Source organism: Sinocyclocheilus anshuiensis, unplaced genomic scaffold (genome assembly GCF_001515605.1).
Source record: "Sinocyclocheilus anshuiensis isolate Anshui unplaced genomic scaffold, SAMN03320099.WGS_v1.1 scaffold3409, whole genome shotgun sequence".
Classification (NCBI taxonomy): domain Eukaryota; kingdom Metazoa; phylum Chordata; class Actinopteri; order Cypriniformes; family Cyprinidae; genus Sinocyclocheilus; species Sinocyclocheilus anshuiensis.
In genome coordinates, this window is record NW_015554265.1 from 18934 (window position 1) to 40668 (window position 21735).

Below are 21735 nucleotides of genomic sequence, written 5' to 3' on the forward strand. Positions count from 1 at the left end.
CCTTGTTCTTCATAACCTCTGCAATTCGCTCTGGCATGCTGGATATTAGCTTCTGGGCCAAATCCTGACTGATGGCGATCCATTCTTGCTTTATTAGTTCTCGGAGTTGATCACACTTTGTGGGCTTCTGCTTGTCCACTCGCCTTTTGAGGACTGACCACAGGATCTCTATGGGATTGAGATCCGGGGAGTTGCCTGGCCTCAGATCCAAAATGTCAGTGTAATGATCTTTGAGCCACTTCTTTATCACTCTTGCTTTGTGACATGGTGCTCCATCAGGCTGGAAGATGCACTGATCATCACCAAATTGCTCATAGATCATTGGAAGAAGTTGCTCTTGCAGGATGTTTTGATACCATTCTTTATTCATGGCGGTGTTTTTGGGCAGAATTATGAGAAAGCCCACTCCCTTGGTTGAAAAGCAACCCCACACATGGATGGTCTCAGGATGCTTCACTGTTGGAACAACACAGGACTCATGGTAGCGTTCACCTTTTCTTCTCTGAACAATCGATTTTCCAGATGTCCCAAACAGTCGGAAGGGAGCATCATCAGAGAATCCTCAGGAGGAGACGGTCCTGGCACGTCCTGAAGACTTCTTCACTGCAGTCAAACCTCTTTCCTTGAAGTTCTTGTTGATCCGGTAAATGGTTCTTTTCAGGTGCAATATTTTTGTAGCAATTTCCTTGCATGTGAGGCCATTTTGATGCAAAGCAAGCGATGATGGCTGCACATCTGGCTCAAAGATGTAACATTAAGGGAGACGACACGGCTGAATAACTTAAAACATAATATTTATTACAACAAAATATAACCAAAAACAACAATCACAAAAGTCAGTCGGCCTGTCGGTAATAACAATCAGTATGAAATGCAGGTGAATGGATGCATAAAGTGAAGTGTGGTCAGCACTAGTGAATGGATGCAAAACAAAACATAACGCCACAAAATTGGAGTGCGGCTCTGACAAACTGCTCGAGCAACAGAAGAGCAGCCGCCCTGACGAACTCTTGCACCAGGTTTAAATAACAGCTATGACGAGCATCAGGTGCGCTCCAGTCACACTCCAATCACAGAACCTGCCACAGAGAAAAAGAGACCAAAACACCCAAACCAACACAACTCAATCATAACACACCCCCCTTAAAAAAAAAATCCCACATCAAAACTAATAATAATAATTAGGGATGCACCGATACCGATGCTGGTATCGGGCCCGATACTGGTCTCCTGTACTCGTACTCGTTAAGGGCATAATTAAGTGTGAAAATAACCGAAGGATATACAGTGAAACCAAAAATGATTCAGAGACCAGATATAATTTTTGATATTTTTTTACTAGTGGGTGCAGGACACTATAGTTCATTTATGTAAGTGAGGATAGCAAAATAAACTAAACTGTGACAAATCATACCCAAAAATTCTTCATACAGTGGACTACCAGTAAAACTGATACAAATTTGGGTCCAAAAATTATTCAGACCGAGTCTGGGAAAAAAACTGAAGTTGAGGTTTTCATGAAGCTGGATGACAGCATGCCCAGGAGACTACAGGCTGTCATTGAGGCTAAGGTTTGCCCGACAGAGTATTCATAGTTGTGTAAATACTGTCATAATAACAGCTGTCTGAATTATTTTGGTTGATTGTAATCTATTACATACCTTTCTATCAAAATTATCTAACATTATCAAGATGAATTTGTTCTGACACAGTGTAACTCTTGAGTTCTTGTCATATTTTATTACCATTTTCTAAACTATAGCGAATAAACTGTGATAATGTGATAAATGTTGAAGGTGTCTGAATACATTTAGGTTTGACTGTATCTATTTGATAAATGAAGTTAACCAACTAACATTATACATACCCTTTTGGTTTCTATACCCAATATTTAAAAAATGTACAAATGCAATGAAAATATTGGTATCGGTACTCGGTATTGGCAAGTACCAAAAATAAAAGTATCGGTATCGGGCGAGTACTGGAAAAAGTGGTATCGTTGCATCCCTAATAATAATAATGACTTATATACTTAGAGGTAGGTCAACTCACATCAATTGGAGACAGAAACACCATCTCCTCACTCCACCACGGGGGCACGTGACAGGGTGTCTTCTAAAACATTCTCAACTCCCTTAATGTGTTTAATCGACAAGTTATAAGGCTGTAAGAAAAGTATCCATCTCATTAAGCATTGGCTCGGACTCTGTAATGTGTGAAGAAATGTCAAAGGATTGTGATCCGAATAGATAACAACTGAGGACCATCCCCCCACATACACATCAAAGTGTTGAAGTGCCCAGATCAACGCCAGCGTTTCCTTCTCAATAACAGAATAATTCAATTGATAGGAATTAAACTTGCGTGATAAATAACTAACTGGATGACTAATACCACCAAAATGAGTCTAGAGAAGAACCGCTCCTGCTCCCACTTGACTTGCGTCAACTTGAATCTCAAACGGAAGACCACTGTGGGGCGCTGCTAATACAGGAGCAGCAGTCAACAGCAACTTCACATTCTCAAATGCCTTTTGACAATGGGGGTCCACTCAAATTTAGCGGAGTTCTTTAAAAGATTAGTCAATGGATAAATGACTGATGAAAAATTGGGGCAAAAATTGCGATAGTAACTAGCCATCCAAATAAACCTCATGAGCTCTTTTTTTAGTACGAGGAGTAGGGAAATTCTCTATTGCGCTCACCTTAGCTCGCAAAGGGCGCACCATACCTTGGCCCACCTCCTTTCTCAAGTAAGAAACCGTTGCCCGTGCAAAATCACATTTAGATAAATTCACGGTTAAATTAGCCTCCACTGGATGCCAAAATAATTCTTGTACCCGTGTCACATGCTGATCCCAGCTATCGCTGAAAACTATAACGTCGTCCAAATAAACCACGCAGCTTTCTAAATCAGAGACTACACGATTCATTAATCTTTGAAATGTCGCTGGAGCGTTGCGTAACCCGAAGCTCATAACAGAATAAGAGTACAGCCCCGAAGAAGTTATAAAAGCAGTGATTTCCTGTGCTCGAGGTGTCAAAGGCACCTGCCAGTACCCTTTAAGTAAATCGAATTTACTGACATATCTCGCCGAGCCCACTTGATCAACGCAATCCTCCATCCTCGGGAGTGGAAAAGCGTCAGGTTTGGTGATTTTATAAATTTTTCTATAGTCCGTACAAAACCTAAACGTTCCATCCGGTTTTCTAACCAGCAAACACGGCGAAGCCCAACTCGAACAAGACGGTTTTGCAATGTTATTTTTCAGCATATACTGAATCTCTGACTCCAACTTTAGACGTTTTTCAAAAGGGACACGATAAAAGCGCTGGCGTATAGGTGAAGCATCACCCACGTTCACGTCGTGCTCTATTAAATGAGTTTGTGGTGGAACGTCTCCAAACAATGATGGAAACTCGTGTATCAACTGTGACAACTCTGCTCGCTGCAAAACAGATAAATGGGACAACAACCTCTCCAAATCTCTCAAAGTCTCAGAATTTTTTAATCGAGGTTGCATTACAGCATCGTCTAGAACCTTAACCCCTTCCTTCTCTCCCACCGAAGATTGACCCGGCCCTTCAGTCACCGGACTGACCACCGCAGATGATTTAACATCAGTTTGTTGACAATCACGGGAGAAAAAAGGCTTCAATAAATTTACATGACAAATTTGGGTTATTTTCTTTCTGTCTGGAGTTGCGATTTCATTATTAAGATCGGACAGTGCACGCACAACAGTATATGGTCCCACAAATTTCGCGCAGAACGGAGAGCCCACTAAAGGCAGCAATGCCAAAACCTGATCCCCAGGATTAAATACGCGCTGTTCAGACTGGCGATCAAACAACTTTTTCATCTTTATCTGTGCCTTTTCCAAATTTTTCCGTGCTGCTTGACCAGCTAAAAGCAAGCATCTTCTAAAACCGTTTACATATTCAAGCAGACTTTTTGGTGGCTGTTTACCTTTTAACTGATCACCCACAACGGCAAGCGGACCGCGCACCTTATGCCCAAAAACTAGTTCATTGGGAGTAAAACCCAAACTAGACTGCGTGACCTCCCTTGCGGCCAACAAAAGCCATGGAATTCCTTCCTCCCAGTCTCGATTTAATTCAACGCAATACGCACGTAAAAGAGACTTAAGCGTTTGGTGAAATCGTTCCAGCGCTCCCTGACTCTTGAGGATGGTATGAGCTGGAAAGGTGATGCTGAACTCCCAACTGCTTCAAAATTTCCGAAAACATGTTAGAGGTGAAATTCGCTCCCTGGTCACTTTGAATGACCTTAGGGATACCGAAAATTGAAATGAATTGAGACAGGGCTTTTACAACGGACCGAGTATTGATGTTACAACACATCGCATAAGCCGCTGGGTACCGAGTACTTTGACACATTACAGTCAAGAGAAATTTAATTTTCGGTATCCCTAAGGTCATTCAAAGTGTGTTCGTGGAAATTTTAAAGCAGTTGGGAGTTCAGCATCACCGTTCCAGCGCATATCATCCTCAGAGTCAGGAAGCGCTGGAATGGTTTCACCAAACGCTTAAGTCTCTTTTACGTGCGTATTGCGTTGAATTAAATCGAGACTGGGAGGAAGGAATTCCATGGCTTTTGTTGGCCGCAAGGGAGGTCCGCTTCCTGACTCTGAGGATGATATGCGCTGGAACGGTGATGCTGAACTCCCAACTGCTTTAAAATTTCCACGAACACACTTTGAATGACCTTAGGGATACCGAAAATTAAATTTCTCTTGACTGTAATGTGTCAAAGTACTCGGTACCCAGCGGCTTATGCGATGTGTTGTAACATCAATACTCGGTCCGTTGTAAAAGCCCTGTCTCAATTCATTTCAATCTTCGGTATCCCTAAGGTCATTCAAAGTGACCAGGGAACGAATTTCACGTCTAACATGTTCGTGGAAATTTTAAAGCAGTTGGGAGTTCAGCATCACCGTTCCAGCGCACATCATCCTCAGAGTCAAAGGAGCACTGGAATGGTTTCACCAAACGCTTAAGTCTCTTTTACGTGCGTATTGCGTTGAATTAAATCGAGACTGGGAGGAAGGAATTCCATGGCTTTTGTTGGCCGCAAGGGAGGAAATGCAGTCTAGTTTGGGTTTTACTCCCAATGAACTAGTTTTTGGGCATAAGCTGCGCGGTCCGCTTGCCGTTGTGGGTGATCAGTTAAAAGGTAAACAGCCACCAAAAAGTCTGCTTGAATATGTAAACGGTTTTAGAAGACGCTTATTTTTAGCTGGTCAAGCAGCACGGAAAAATTTGGAAAAGGCGCACATAAAGATGAAAATTTGTTTGATTGCCAGTCTGAACAGCGCGTATTTAATCCTGGGGATCAGGTTTTGGCATTGCTGCCTTTAGTGGGCTCTCCGTTCTGCGCGAAATTTGTGGGACCATATACTGTTGTGCGTGCACTGTCCGATCTTAATAATGAAATCGCAACTCCAGACAGAAAGAAAATAACCCAAATTTGTCATGTAAATTTATTGAAGCCTTTTTTCTCCCGTGATTGTCAACAAACTGATGTTAAATCATCTGCTGTGGTCAGTCCGGTGACTGAAGGGTCAGGTCAATCTTTACTGGGAGAGAAGGAAGGGGTTAAGGTTCTAGACGATGCTGTAATGCAACCTCAATTAAAAAATTCTGAGACTTTGAAAGATCTGGAGAGGTTGTTGTCCCATTTATCTGTTTTGCAGCGAGCAGAGTTGTCACAGTTGATACACGAGTTTCCATCATTGTTTGGAGACGTTCCATCACAAACTCATTTAATAGAGCACGACGTGAACGTGGGTGATGCTTCACCTATACGCCAGCGCTTTTATCGTGTCCCTTTTGAAAAACGTCTAAAGTTGGAGTCAGAGATTCAGTATATGCTGAAAAATAACATTGCAAAACCGTCTTGTTCGAGTTGGGCTTCGCCGTGTTTGCTGGTTAGAAAACCGGATGGAACGTTCAGGTTTTGTATGGACTATAGAAAAATTAATAAAATCACCAAACCTGACGCTTTTCCACTCCCGTGGATGGAGGATTGCATTGATCAAGTGGGCTCGGCGAGATACCCAAACCAACACAACTCAATCCTAACACTTAGAAACCGTTACTCTGATCGGCACGAAACCACCATAAGGAATTCGAAAACATAGCATGCCGGCTATACGCTAATGCCCAATTGTCAAAATGTTGATAGTAAGTGGGAAAAAAATGCAAAGTCGGCCATCAGTCATTTTTTCTCTTCTCAGATATAAAAATGGCAAAACAAAAATGAGATATTTTCACCAAATTTGACACACAAATGTATGGGCACACTCTAAGGACACATACAAAATTTGGTGGGATTGTGCCTCTTGGTGGCGCTATAATTGTACAAAACATGAAATTGCCATTGACTACAATAAAGTATTATGATATAAAATGCTATATTTTACGAATGCATTGGTGTACCATTACGAAACTTTGTATGTACCATCGAGACCATAACCTGAAAGTACTCAAAACGTTTTGGAACAGTGCCACCTTGTGGTCAAAAGTTATAATGAAATTTCAAATAAATGCTAATAGCTTTCTGTGAATTTTGCCTATTGTAATGAGACTGGTATTAATAGACCATCAAATCCTTGGGTCATGCGGAGAACAGTGATACCAATGTTGCCATAGTCAACCAAACTTCCTGTCCGCCATTTTGATTTTCTTTAAAAGCCTTTTTTTTTTTCGAACTCCTCCTTCCGATTTTCACCAACTTTGATCATCTTCAGACCATGCTGGCAAAAAGTTATGGATTTCGTGCCGATATACGAAACGGTTATCGCATCAACGAATTTGCTGGAATGATGCCAAACTGCATCTGAGGCTGTATCTCTGCAAAGCTTTGACATATTGACACCAAACTTTGTGTGTGCCATTGTCAACTCACACAGAACACACCACATTGATTTGATAACAGCGCCACCTATTGGTAAAACGTGATAAGCCATTAAATCATATTACTAGTGGTTGTATTTATGATTTTTCAGCCATTTTGACTAAAATCATCTTAAAATTGCTTCAATTACTCATCTCTGCAGTTGGTCTGATGCTTGCTTCTGAAGTGCTTGGCACCGTAATTGCTGCTTGCAGCTATATTTTAAAATGCATCTGATCACTCTACATAATAATCTAGAAACAATGTGAATGAACACCACAACAGCTTAAGCAGCAAACTTTGCAAAACACAAAGTTTATGTCACTGCCAAAACTTTTGGCCATAACTGTACATATCTGTAAGGCAGATATTTTATTTTAACTAAAATTAAAATGAAATTGAAAAAAACTCACTGAAAAACAGACAGAAACGCACACAGAAACTTGTTATAAAATCGTTTCACAACTGAAAAGTACATTTTTTTTATGTTTTAAAAGCAGTTAAATGTACAGCTTCACTTTTAGTAGAGATGCATAGATACAGGTAAAACTTTGCATTTATCTCCCTCTCCAGGAAGTATATATGAGATCTTAAGCTATGTATAGAAATTTATAATACGTGCTGTTTTTCGCGTTAGCCTGAGATGCAGGATATTTTCACTCTGTTGTTATTTGTTAACACTGCAACAGCTTACACGTCCATGTTGAACATGCTTCATGAATGAAAAGTACATGTACATATGAGAAGAGGCAAGAAAAGCATGATGTTTACGGCAAATATACATTATTTAAGAGTATTCTGTTTGTTAGTATATAAATATACCAGCTGTTGTTGTTGTCAAGTTTTACTCAAAATATTTTTTAATTTAACTGATAGAAAATTTCATATTTCATAGATACGGTATCTTCCCTCATAACCTGTATTACCTTATACCATGGCAAGCCTAATATACAAAAGAAGTGAGTAGTCCCCTGTGCAATATCACTTAAATGTCATACGATTCAAAATTTTACATCTCACAGTAACTGCATTACTTCTAAGTTGAACTGTAAGGACTTTGCTCTTAAATGCTGTGTGTGGCCTGACCTGCCAAGAAAAGGGATGAGTCAAAAGGATCAATTATTATATTATGATGTTAATTTAAAACATATAAATGTATATTTGTGTCTTAACTCTTTAGATTTTTGAAGTCATATTAGCTTCTTATTGATCCACCAGTTCACATTTACAATTGCATGTTTGCTTCATAAAATATGGGTCGATTTTCACATTGGGGATCATCACGGGCTGATTATTAATATCGATATAGAAAACAATATAAAAACGTTTTTGTTTTGTGTCTGCGTTTTGGGCACAACACATTTTGGCTTCATAGACAAATTTGTCGGTCTATGACGTTAGTCTAGTCTAGCACAAGTTATGCAAAAACCTGCGGTATAATCACTGAATCTACAGAATGAATGTTTTATTTTGTATCTGCACTGTGTAGTTTATGATAAGGGAATTTGCAAGCGTGCCCACTCCACACAGCTCTAGCGTTTTCAGCCGTGTCTAATCTAAGTGCCTCTGATTGGCCAGTGCATTCCGAAGTTCAACAGAAACGCTTTTGATTGGTTATAAGGCACAACACTGCACAAAACGGCACGCAAAAGCAATCTGATGCAGTGTGAGCTAATCTAAATGTAATTTAGCGAATTGACACTTTTCATTCATTTTCACATTTCATGTTAATTGCGAACGTCATAATACATTGTTTAATTGTGCAGAGGCATTTTTGTCCCTTTGTCTTGAATTTATGGGGCATGTTTGTTCATTTTGGTGGCATTTTTGCCACAAGCCCTCATTAATTTCCGACCCTGGATGGTTCCCTTCAGAGATACATTGATATAAAAACACCCGCACCGCGTTTTGACTTAAAACGTGCAGCACAAATATTTATTCAATGAAATGATAGCCGTAATCGTCACATTAACCCATATCGTGATTCTTGTTTTTCCGTCCCCAAATGTAAGACCTTTTGAAATTATAATTAAGACTTTTCTTGTATCATTTACAGCACAGAGGAACATGTATTGAAAAACAACCTCATGTTTTAATTTGTTCGCCATCACAAAGAGCTGCCACAAATAAATCAATGTATGGGAAAACACTGCTTTGCATGTCCACCTTTATTTTTGATGCTAGACTCAGTCCTCCTCAGCATGGATTATACTAGTGTTGAATACATTTCTGGAGTGATATTCTGCTATTCTTCAAATAATTTTTTTTCAACTGCTCTTTGCTGGAGGGTTTGTGTTTGATAAGCGTAGTTTTCACTTTTTTTTTACTTCTTTAGAAACTCTTGCTTGATTTTGGCAGTGTGCTTTGGATCACTATCATGGAATATTCCTCTTCTGCCAAGCTTCTGGAGACTGGGAGTCATCTTTTCAAGTAGTATTTTGGCACATCCACAGGCATTCATGGTGCCATCTATAAATATCTTCTGAATACCAATAAGTGCTTTTGCACTTATGTAGCCCCATATCACTACACTCTAACCTCTGGGCTTCACTTTCAGGACTATGCATCTACTGTGGTAGTCCAGACCAGATTCATGCCAAACATGCTGGACCCCACCTGAGCCACACAAATTCATCTGACCAAAGATATGCTTCCAATATTCAGGCTTCTTTCACTTGCCTGTCTGTTTTCCAGAGATAGATTGTGCAAGTAGTGCACTCTCAGTAGTGGCACTTTAAGAGGACAGTCACTGCAGCTCTAATTAGTGGTGCTATGGCTCATATTCTGATTTCCCGATTTCTGCTGCAACTGTGTTTCCACTGATTTTTAGTTGGTCACCAAACTTTCCGTATCTTTTCTCCTCTTTGTGAAGTCTCACAATAAGAGACATGCAGATAAATACATCCCATTTGTCCAAAACGGAGAAAGTTCTGGTATTCAAAGGTAATTTTATAACCACGTTCATGCATTTGAAATCGCAGATGTACTTAATTTTATTTCAATGATCATTGGTTTTCTAACTTGTGTGTCAATGATCGCAGGTGTATTCACTTTTATTGCATTAAAGGGATAGTTCACCCAAAAATGAACATTTGCTATTAATTTACTCACACTCAGGTCATCCAGAGTGTTGGTGACTTTTTTTTCTTCAGTAGAACAGTAAAGAAGATTTTTAGATGAAACCGTGATCCTTGGGGATTCAAAAAATGCAAGTTAGGTGCTGCCCATATTTGAGAATTTAAAAAAAAAGCATATCAAGGAACACAACATTAATCCCCGTGGGATCATCTCCTGACAATATATTGAGGTTTTATGAAGCAAAACGATCGGTCTATGCAAGAAACTGAACATCATTCACAACATCATTACCTGTAATCCAGACAAATGGTCTGGAGTGATGTCGGGTTCACAAACAAATCATTCTTTTCAACTGGTTCTTTTTAGTGAATGAGTTGAGCCAGTTCATCAAACCTTACTGAAGCGTCTGAAACAGTTTGCAGCTAACTAAAATATGAGTCCATGCTCTATAATAATGCTTCCTCCACTGAAAACGTCTCGTCTGAATCAGGAGAGAAAAATGCAAAGATCAAGCACCATTTACAAGTGAAAGTCCAAAACAGCTCTAAAGAAATATGTGGGTGGATTTTGATGTGAGAGGACCAGAGTATGTGAGCGGAGTGGAACGGCAACAATTTCTCCTTCGCGCTCCAAGCATTCAATAATCACTCTTCTCCAACTCCGCTCTGGGTTCACCATTTCCCATTCCTCGCTGCACTCCTCACTCAACTGATCAGAAACACTGCTCCGCCTTTGCTCCATGACGAAATTTGTGGCTAAAGTATTTCAGTAGCCTATGTTTTGAAATATCTTCTGTTCTGTTCAGAACTTATATTAAATGAAAAATAAATACTCAATACTAGAAGAATAGTTTTAATGTGGCTTATTGGAACACTACAATTAGCCCAAGTCTGACAGCATTGACAATCATTTTCTGCACTCCTGAATGTTTCCTCGCTCCAGTCAAAAATCATGCCGAATGCATTTAAATGGTCAGTCTAAGACTAATGCAGAGAAAACCTGGCCGATTGCATCAGAGATGGCAGAAAGAACAGATTTATGACCAGTTTTCAGTGAATCATTCATTCCAGTGTATTTATTTAGCTTAAAAAATTGCCTTCTCATATTAATAGATTGTTTCTGAGCCATGCAAGTCCTTTGTCACAGCACTGCTTGAAATACAAACTGAACGGCAGGTCAAAACATCCAACCGCCGCCTGGGTATTATAACAGCAAACTACGACCCAGAGTAGCTAACTCAACCAAAAAATGTTGAGAACCACTGGTCTACAGTAGTCAACATTTGAAGTGGATCAAAAAAAGTTTATCAAAGTTGTCCTAAGACAAGAATGGGTATTGTTTTGGTTTTAGGAAAACTTTGATGAACGGTTTTGATCCACTTCAAATGTTGACTACTGTATAGTGTCAAAAACAGCACTAAAGTCTAATATCACGATAATGAACATGCACGATATTGTTATCGTGGACTCTTCAAAATGCCGTGAATATTTATTACAAATTATTCAGATTTTTTGAATGCATTTTAAGAATACTTTTCGCATTACATGATTAAAATGCACAACACCACTGTATGCTGCGTCAAAGACAAGCCCAACACAGATGAGAAGCGCAGGCGGAGCGAGTGAAGGAAACGCGCCGAATGAAAGCGCACATTCACTCTCTGACAGCAGATGGCGCTGATGGAACAGCAGAAATGCAGCCGTTACCCCAGTAACCCCGTAAACAAAGCAGCTGCACTACTTTCTGTTTCTGAACAGGATTTAAATGTTTCAAATGGTTACTGCCAAACCCTGCTCAGAGCTAGCCCTGTAAGGCAGGAACATCCAGGTTGTAAAACCTAACAAATGTGGACGGCGAGGCCCAGCCGGCCGCTGCACAGATTTCTGCGATAGACACATCTCTAGACCAAGCCCAAGAAGAGGCAACACGTCTGGTGTAGTGGGCTCGTATTCCAATGGGGCATTGCATGCCTAAGGAGAAGTAAGCTAGCGTAATAGCATCAACTATCCACTGGGAAAGGCTCTGCTTCGTGACTGGATGCCCTTTGGTGCGGCCACCGAAGCAAACAAAGAGTTGTTCCAACTGCCTAAACAGGGTGGAATGCTCAATGTAAATGAAGTAAATTGAATTGAGTAAATTCAACTCATGGTCCTCCTCCGAGGGAGGAAGCGTAGAGAGTGTAATGACCCTCCCATGCCCCGCCATGATGAGACCCAGTGGGAGGATTGAAAACCCACTTCATTCCTTGTTGACTGAGATGGTCCTGAATCTTCTGGTTGTTCCATTTTTCAATGGATTGTCTCAACTCGCGCTCCGCAGCTACAAAATTGGTCCCATTGTCTGACCTGAGAACTTTCACTTGTCCCCTTCTGGCTATAAACTAGGGCTGAACGATTTTGGAAAATAATCTAATTGCGATTTTTTTTACCAATATTGCGATTGCGATTTAATATGCAATTATTTTTTTAAAGCTCTTTATGTTCTGTATTATTCAACAAAGACAAGCTATGAATCATTGTATAGTATGACCAACACACTATTAGATAGATTAAACATAAATGTTCTTTTCTGTAGGCCAAGCCTATATGCTACGATGAAATTAGGTGATGCATGAATTGATATGAATGACATTTTTATTTAACAACTACAATCACAGTATATTGACTGATTTGTTGAACTTCCAACCTTGTAAGCATGTAATAATTATGTTTAAATAAGCCTGGTGTAAACATTAATATGAAAGTCAGTAACAAATCACACAAACTAAAGTAGATTGCAGAAATATAAAAACAAATCTGTTGCTTTACCACACTACTTTAGGTAATTCAAAGTCACTGTAATAGCTATAAGAGAGCGCGGACGTCTCCTTATGCTTTCTCTCGCCGTACTTTGATGTCATACACCGATTGATCTTCAAGTGGAACACACCTCTTTACTCTCGCGTCACGTGACTGTGTAATCGTAGCCTCTGCGATTGAAAAATCGCGTTATTTCATATCTCGATATTATCGCAAATGCAATTAATTGTTCAGCCCTACTATAAACCAACGAATAGCATTTAGACAGGAATCAGTGTCTAACGAAGAAGCAACCTCGATGTGCACTGCACGAATTGCCAAGCAAGTGAAGATAACTCCATATTTCTTGACAAGGCTCCTTCCATGTTTAACCATGAATGGTCCAAAGTAATCTACACCTACTCTTGTAAAAGGTGGATCATCTGGTGACACCCTGTCTGATGGTAAATCTGCCATTATTTGTTTTCCTGTGGGGGTATGTAAACGATGACAAATAACACATCTTGCAAGCATTTTTCTGATTGCAGATTTGGCACCTGGTATCCAGTATTTCTGTTGTAGTGTAGAATTCATGTGATTTCTGCCACCGTGTCCTGTTTTCTCATGAACATTCTGGAGGAGCAAGTTGGTGACATGAAGATCCTTCGGAATAATCATAGGCCACTTGACTTCTTCCGGCATAGCAGCATTGCTAAGTCTTCCACCGACATGTAAAACTTCATTGTGCAACTGAGGGTTTAACCTGTAGATCGAACTGCCTTTTTTATGGCTTGTCCACTTTGCAAAGCTGATATCTCCTCAGCAAACTTCTCTCTTTGACAGTACTTCACTATTTCAAGCTCAGCATCCTTCAAATCCTCAACTGAAATGTGACTTCCTTTCCATTTAGCTTTGATGTCCGTCATCCTTTTGTCCACTCTAGTTGAATTAGTGGGAGTCTCTGTGGCAGTAAGAATCTTTCTCTTTTGTACAAGTTCCAGCAGCATAGATTTAAACTTTAGAATCCACGCTACGATGCACTGAAGCTTTATCCAAGAGGAGAAATGATTCATCAGTTGTCTAACTGAATTGTTACTGTGTTGGGTCTGTATTGAGTTGACCAACACTGACCTCTTGATCTCTGGATCATCTGCAGATATCATCATTTGATCCATGTTCTTTGGCCACTCGTTTGGGAATTGGTAAAGAAATTCTGGGCCTGAGATCCATTTTTCATTTTGCAGGAAAGTATTGACTTTCTGCCCTCTTGAGGCACAATTTGCTGGATTTGATGCGGTATCAACGTGGTTCCACTGTTCGATGTTCGAGCCCTTTGGAATTGTTGTGACTCTGTTCGCCACAAATGTTCTGAATCTTGTGCTTTCATTTCTGAGGTATTTAAGCACAGCTGTGCTGTCTGTCCAGTAGACTGAAGGTTTAAGTTCCAGCTGTAGTTCTCTTTTTAACATCAGATCCATTTTTGTGGCAACTGTCGCAGCTGTCAGTTCCATTCGTGGAATTGTAGGCCTTTTTAGAGGGGCAACTCTAGCCTTCCCCATAATCAATGCACAGTGCACCTGATCCTGTTGATTACGTAAAAGAAGATAGCTTGCTGTACCATACGCATCTTCACTCGCATCAGCAAAGTGATGTAGCTGTGCCACAACAGCTTCTCCAAAATCTGCTGGCTTAATGCATCTGCTCACCTTGAACTCTTCAAGCTGATGAAGTCCATTGAGCCATTCTGTCCACTTTTGTTTTACTTGCTCTGGCAGATCATCGTCCCATCCTATTTTCAGTCTACATAAATCTTGCAGGATCATCTTTGCTGGTAAAACTACAGGTGCAAGAAACCCCAAGGGGTCGTAGATAGAGCTGACGATCGAGAGCAGTCCTCTTCGAGTGAGTGGACGATCTTTAATGACTATTTTGAATTGAAATGTGTCTGACTCAACATCCCAGTGGATGCCCAATGCTCTTTCCATTGGCAGTATTTGCTGATCAAGATCCAAGTTTTTCACTTCATCAGCCCGTTCATTTTCAGGGATAGCTGCTAGCACAGCACGACTGTTGCTTGTCCACTTGACCAAGCTAAAACCTCCTTTGAAACATATTGCTCGTAGACCATGATACAGCTCTATGGCTTGTGTCTCAGTGGCTGTGGACTTTAAACAGTCATCAACATAAAAATTTCGAAGAACAACATCAGGTTTGAATAATGTGCTATGATCCTCTGCACACTCCTCAAAGCATAGCTGGCCAAGCTGGGCGAAGAAGTAGCACCAAATAAGTGTACAACCTTTTTATGTTCCACCAAGTCTCCATTATAATCTCCGTGAGGCCACCACAGGAACCTAAGAAGATCTGAATCCTCCTCTTGGACGCGAACTTGGTGGAACATAGCTTCCACATCTGCCATAAAGGCGATTCTTTCGTGTCTGAATCTTGTAATGACACCAACAAGACTACTTGCGAGGTTGGGGCCTTGTAAAAGTTGATGGTTCAATGACATCCCGTGATAAGATGCCCCGCAATCAAAAACGACTCTCAGTTTATGTTTGACGGGATGGTACACACCATGATGAGGTATGTACCATATCTTACCATCTGTATGTTTGTGATTGTCTTCTGTCAGCTCAACAGCATAGTCATTTCGGATGAGATTGTTCATGAAAGATGTATACTCAGTATGGAACTCTGGATTTCTGATTAATTATCTTTTCAAATTCAGAGCCCGTTGTTCAGCCACCACACGGTTATTTGGCATCTGAATAGTCTTGTTCTTCAAAGGCAGGCACAAGCTGTAATTACCATCTACTAGTTTAGCTGACTCAGACATCATTTTCATAAACTGGTGGTCTTCTTTTGACATTTCAATTTGATCATCCACTTTTTCTGCTTCAGGGAAATCCTGCTTGAATTGCTGTTGCCACAAGTCTTCTAATCTGGCTACCGATATGCGATTCACAGACACTGGAACACACCTTCCTTTTCTTGTGACATCATTACTGTTCCTAAGGGGTCCATTGACTGTCCAGCCCAACTTAGTTCTTACAGCAAAAGGTCCATTGTCTTTACTACTAATAACTTGCCAAGGCTCCATGACTTTAGGCACATTAGCTCCTATTAGCAATCTAATTTCTGCTTTGATGCTAGGGAGACTAACCTCCTTAAGATACGGCCATCTTTCCAAATCCTTTTGCTGTGGAATGTTGCCCTTGTGAACTGAAATTGTTTTCTGTGTAGATACGTCAGGAAGTTGGACGAATTGATCACCATCTAGACTACTAATCTCCAACCCAGACACTATGTGAGTTTTGACTTGTTTTTCATCTCCCACTGTTCTCAGCAGTATATCAGTCTTTCTTCCATCCGTTCAGACATCAACACTTCTGTACAGAAAGTGTCGGAACTACCTGGGTCAAGAAAGGCGTACATTTTGACCAGATGTGTACCGTTCGTAGTCTTAACTTGAACAGGAACAATTGACAAAGTACACTCATTCTCACAGGTATCCTTGTCTCCATTCCTGTCCTTTTCTGCACAGACTAGTGCACTTGTAACAGACTGTCTGTCACAGCTATCTGGTTTGTCTTCTGGAAGACATGCAGTTTCCTTTGGCTTCATATGCAGTATGGTTGGATGAGGCAAAGAGCATTCACTGCAGCTCATTCTATCCTTGCATTGTTTGCTCATGTGACCATGCTTTAAACAGCCGAAACACAAGCCTTTGCTACGCAAAAAGTCAATTTTCTCCTGATGTGTCTTGCTTCTCAACCTTTTACACAATTCCAGGTAATGCTGCTGTCCTTTACAAAAGACACATGATTTCTTCTGGCTGTTGGCATGTGTATTTTGCAATCTTTGAACTGAAAGTTTGTCATAGTCTTCAGCCTTTTTGTCAATCGGTACAGCACTAGTCGTGAAGACCCTTTTTGTTACAGCCTTTTTATAAGTGCTTGATTCTGCATGTAACTTAGCTTGTCCTTTAGTTGTTGAACTTTCCTTTGTCTCCAAACTGTGGATGAAGAGTCCTTGCTTGCTTGTTAATGAAATCAACTAAATCTTTGAACTTCACTCAAACATTTTCATTCTCTTGTTTTCTACATGCCACCGATCGCCATTTTTCTCTTAATTTGTATGGAAGTTTCCCCACAATGGCTCTTAAATTTGCTGCGTTATCCATCTCTTCCGTGTAACTTATATCTGACATTGCATTGCAGCATCCTGACAGAAACAATGAAAAGGAGTGAAGTGCTTCCCCATCTTCAGGTCTGATAGAGGGCCAGTGTAGAGCTTTGTTCATGTATGCGACTGCAATCTGATACTCGTTTCCAAAATGCTCTCTCAGAAGTTGCTTTGCCTTTAGATAGCCTTCTGCTGGGTTCATATGAAGACAGCTACGAACCAGTTCCTTAGGCTTTCCAGTCGTGTACTGTTCCATAAAGTACAAACAGTCCTTATCATTATCAGTACGATCTTCAACTCCATGTTCGAAGGCCCGAATGAACAGCTTATAATCGAGAGGATCTCCTTTGAAAGTGGGTATGTCAATTGAAGGCAGCATGGACATTTTTTGATGCTTCACTAAGCACTCAGCGATATTGGCTTGTCGCTCCACAGCATTGCATAAAGTATCAACTACGTTTCCCTCTCTACTTGAATAAGGCTCGTTTGGGACTGTGTTATTAGTTGATTGTGGCCTAAGAGATTGAAACACATCCTCATGAGGTGTTATGCTACCTGATTCCAGATCTACTTCTTTGTGACTTACCGCTGAAGACCGACAGCTCTCATACTGCTTTATAACTGTAATCTTTGCATCTGACCCTGCTAGGGCAACTTCTAGCTCAAATTCTTCTCTTTTAGCCTTTAGTTCAGCCTCTTGTCGTTCAATATCTTGTTTCTTCTTCAGTGCAGCATGTTTAACAAGTAGTGCAGCTCTTTCTGCTTCAGCAGATATACGTGCAGAAGAAGTTGTGGAAGCTGTAGACCTGCCATCTACTGACCCATGTTTCTTATGCTTCTTACTTGAAGTCACTGACACAGAAGAAATGCTATCATCAGGATTTATTTCTAGATCACACTGTACTGCTTGCTCAGCATTTTCTGCAACTTGTTTCATCCACTTGTTAACTGCAGTAATGAACTTTTCACATGAGCAGATTCTTGGTTCGAACCATGTATGTTGGTCCTTTGCATAATCTTCTTCAGACATAAACTCCTCAATAGCATGGTTGAGCTGACAGAAATCCTTATACAAGTCTTTGTATTCTGTTTCTAATTTAGTTCGAACAGTGTCAACATGTGCAGCATCATCCATATGTTGTTCAATTTCCTTAGATTTGCTTGTGAGCTGAGCTAGTTTAGCCTTCCTTGATTGCACAAGCCTTTGCAATTTTTCTTCATCTGCTTTCTCTGTCATTTTTACCTGCCTTTTATTAGGCCTACTAATGCCATCCTCCGTTGTCTTCGTGCTATCATCCATTCTCTCATTTCAAGCATTAAACCAGTGAATCATTATTTATATTCAGTGCCACGTTTGTTTATTTATTTATTAGGTTACCTCAGAATCAGAAATCTTGTCTGCAGAAAGAACGCCATTAGATCGCATGTAGATAACCGACGAAATAATCCTAGAACGTCATTTTCCAAAGAAACTCCACATGGCATTTACTCGAAGATCCATTGTTCCTAAAAACATGCATAAATCTTCGCGTGAAACACGTCCTTATCCGTCAGGAGTAAGTTTTCTTTACTAATGTGAGTCCACATCAGTTTCACTTTAAGTTTTACTCGCTCTGTGTCCAATAAAGCAGTCCATGTACTCCGTTTTTCTAGTTCAATATACTGCTTTAATCTTGACTAAAAGACAAATTAAACAAATGAAATAAAAGAAACAAAATATAATCATACATCTTAAATATCACGAATGCGGTAAAGAAAACTGTGTGACTCCGCTGTATTCCAAAGAACGCACTGCTGCCTGACTTAACAGACGCGATTCTTAAAGAGCCAGTACACAATTTCAACATAGTACACATTTTCAATGTAAAATACAGAATATTTGTGTAAATTGTACACATGAATAAAGTAAGTTTACAAGTGCAAACAATCCAAACCAAAATATTCAAAGCTGAAATGCACCACATAATATAACATTGGTTACTGAATCTGAACAAAAATAGGCTCCTACACCGAATACAGTGATAAATGCTTAAGCAATTATCACAACATGAAAATCTGATACCGTCACATGCCTAATTGTAATGCTTAGGTAAGATGAAGATGTAACATTAGAGGAGCCTTCTGTGTGTTCGACTTTGTCGTTTGTTCGCTTCCTTTCTTTTTATTGTCAGTAGTAGGGTCTCACGTAATGCAGGGGTAGTTATGCATATGTGGATGACTGAGAAATAAAATATTTCCTGATCTGTTGATCATTGTACTGTAAAAACACTGTAGATTTCAGAAGTTCAGAACATCCTCGTTAGTCCAAAAACTGCTTTTATTGAGACCAAGCTGCCAAAACATCCTTCATCCTTCTCTTTATTATGGACTTGAGATGAATACATCAACACAAGACTGCCTGCACTTCTTCATCGTTGCCTCTCTGGCTCATGCACTGATGAGTTAGGGTGTACTCACACTAGGTGATCCGAACCAGGCCCGAGAATGCAGACAGTCGCTCTCGGGTTTGGTACAAGGCAACCGGGCCTAGTGTGAGTACGGCCTTAGTGAAGTGAGTCCCAGGAGAAATAATAAAACGGGATCACTGGACAAAAATTAACGGTAGCACTTTAGATTAGGGAACACTATTCACTATTAAGTAGTTATTTATTAGCATGCATATTACTAGCATATTGGCTGTTCATTAGTACTTATAAAGCACATATTAATGCCTTATTCGGCATGAGCATATTTTAGATCCCTGAATCATGCCCCATACCTAAACTTAAGAACCACCTTACTATTAATAAGCAGCAAATTAGGAGTTTGAGGCAGAAGTCATAGTTAATAGTTAATTAATAATGAGAATTATGGGCTTTCTTCAGCCTGCGTAGAAAGTAGATATGGATTTTCTTCACTATGGAGCTGGTGTTAAGACACCAGGGAAGGTCCTCGCCCAGATGAACACCAAGGAATCTGGTGCTCGTTACGATCTCCACGGAGGAGCCATCGATGCTCAGCAGGGAGTGGTTATGTGCTCTCCTAAAGTCAGGAGATGATTATGACTATGTCTTTGACAAATGTATCTAAATATTGCCAAAATAGTGTAAAAAATGACAAAATAATAAAATATAAATAAAATATTTTATTTATATTTGATGCACTCTATTAAACTGCTTGATTCATGTGGATTACTTTTCCAGTGTTTTTATGTTTTTGAAAATTTTGGTAGAATGAGCTTTCAATGAAGCGACAGAAGGTTTCATTTAAATATTTTCATTTGTGTTTTGAAGATGAACAAAATTCTTATGGGTTTGGAATAGGGCTGCACGATAAATCGCATGCGATATTTAACGCGCATCTTATCAGTAAAGCCGGGTCTGTAATCAGCGGTAAATTAAATATCGCATGTGATTTATCGTGCAGCCCTAGTTTGGAACGGCATGAGGATGAGTAAATGATGAGAGAATTTGTTTTATTTTTGGTCCTGCGCACACTTCAGCTCCGAGTATCATATTACTTCTTGAGTTTAATGTAATTCAATGAGTTTTCAACTCGAGACTGGATCACATGTTAACTTGAAAACTGCTGAAAATAAACGAGTCCAGTTTGGAGTTTTTGAACTGGTTCTTTGAAAAGAATCTACTCAAAAGAGTAATTTGATCATTATTGCGAGCGGTCTTTCCTCACTTCTGAATAACAAGGAACTGCATATTTTTCTGAAATGTAGTGGAGTAAAGAATTCAAACTTTCCATCTCATTGTCATTTTTAGCACCACTCTCGCTCATGCTTCTTAATATGATGATGTAATAATAAATGCAATCATGGTATTGTTCTCTTTATGTCTCCAGAAACTCTGCTCAAAAGTGCAGCACATCCTGCAGGTCTGGAATGCTGGGCATGGAGTGATATCCCTGCACTGTTTCCAGAACGTCATTGCAGTGGAAGCCTACACACGTGAGGCCTGTATGGTGGATGCCATCGGTAAAGACACTCAGCTGGGCTGCTTGGATACTTATAAATGTTCTTTGCAGCACAAATTTCCATCTTAATGTCTGCATTGTCAGCTCTTCACCCTTTGATCCTTTAATAGGGCTGAAGATGCTCACAAACCAGAAAAGAGGAGACTACTATGGTGTGGTGTCAACTTGGCCTGTGCGGAGAAAACGGGAGTTAGGGGTTCACCTGTTGTACAGGGCAATGCAGATCTTTTTGGCTGAAGGAGAACGACAGCTCCGACCTGCCGACATCAGATGAACCGTAGACACCGTGGCATTACAGAAACCATTTCCTACAGAAATGACACTTGTTTACTGTTCCAGAAGCATTAACATGTTGATATAGTGATATCAATAACTATCAATGTATTATAATCAGGTTCTGTGCAACTACAGTGAAAAAAGTAATACTGTAATAGTTAAAATAAAAAATTAAAAACAGAACATCATTTGTTCAGTTTCTTAATTTTATTGATTTTTTTTTATCCATATTGCTTAATGTATTGATGCCCTGTTTTAATTCAAATAATGAGCTACATGCAATGTACATATCTTAGCAATAGTGGTAGGTTTTTTATGCATATGTAGTTACATTACATAAATCATTTTGACAGTTTTTATCCATTTTATGAAATTAAGTAGATATATGAAGTCTTTTAGCTTCATACGAGTTGTATGATAGAGCTGATTATTGGCTGATTACGCTAGTTGTTTATACTTAGAAAGAAAGCAATCATTGCATAAATAAAAAGTTAGAAAAAATTTGAGTTTGATTATTTTAATGGAAGACAAAATA

At 39.8% G+C, this 21735-nt stretch overlaps 1 protein-coding gene across 1 annotated transcript in view; it reads left to right on the top strand.

Annotated features, from left to right (window-relative positions):
• Positions 1–21372, top strand: part of LOC107671266 (uncharacterized) — a 27554-nt gene extending 6182 nt beyond the window's left edge. Inside the window, exons 6-7 of the mRNA XM_016464163.1 lie at positions 20793–20925; positions 21035–21372. Of these exons, the coding sequence (XP_016319649.1) occupies positions 20793–20925; positions 21035–21198 (297 nt within the window). The 3' untranslated portion in view covers positions 21199–21372. The remainder of the gene's footprint in view (positions 1–20792; positions 20926–21034) is intronic.
• The last annotated feature ends 363 nt before the right edge of the window (positions 21373–21735 follow it).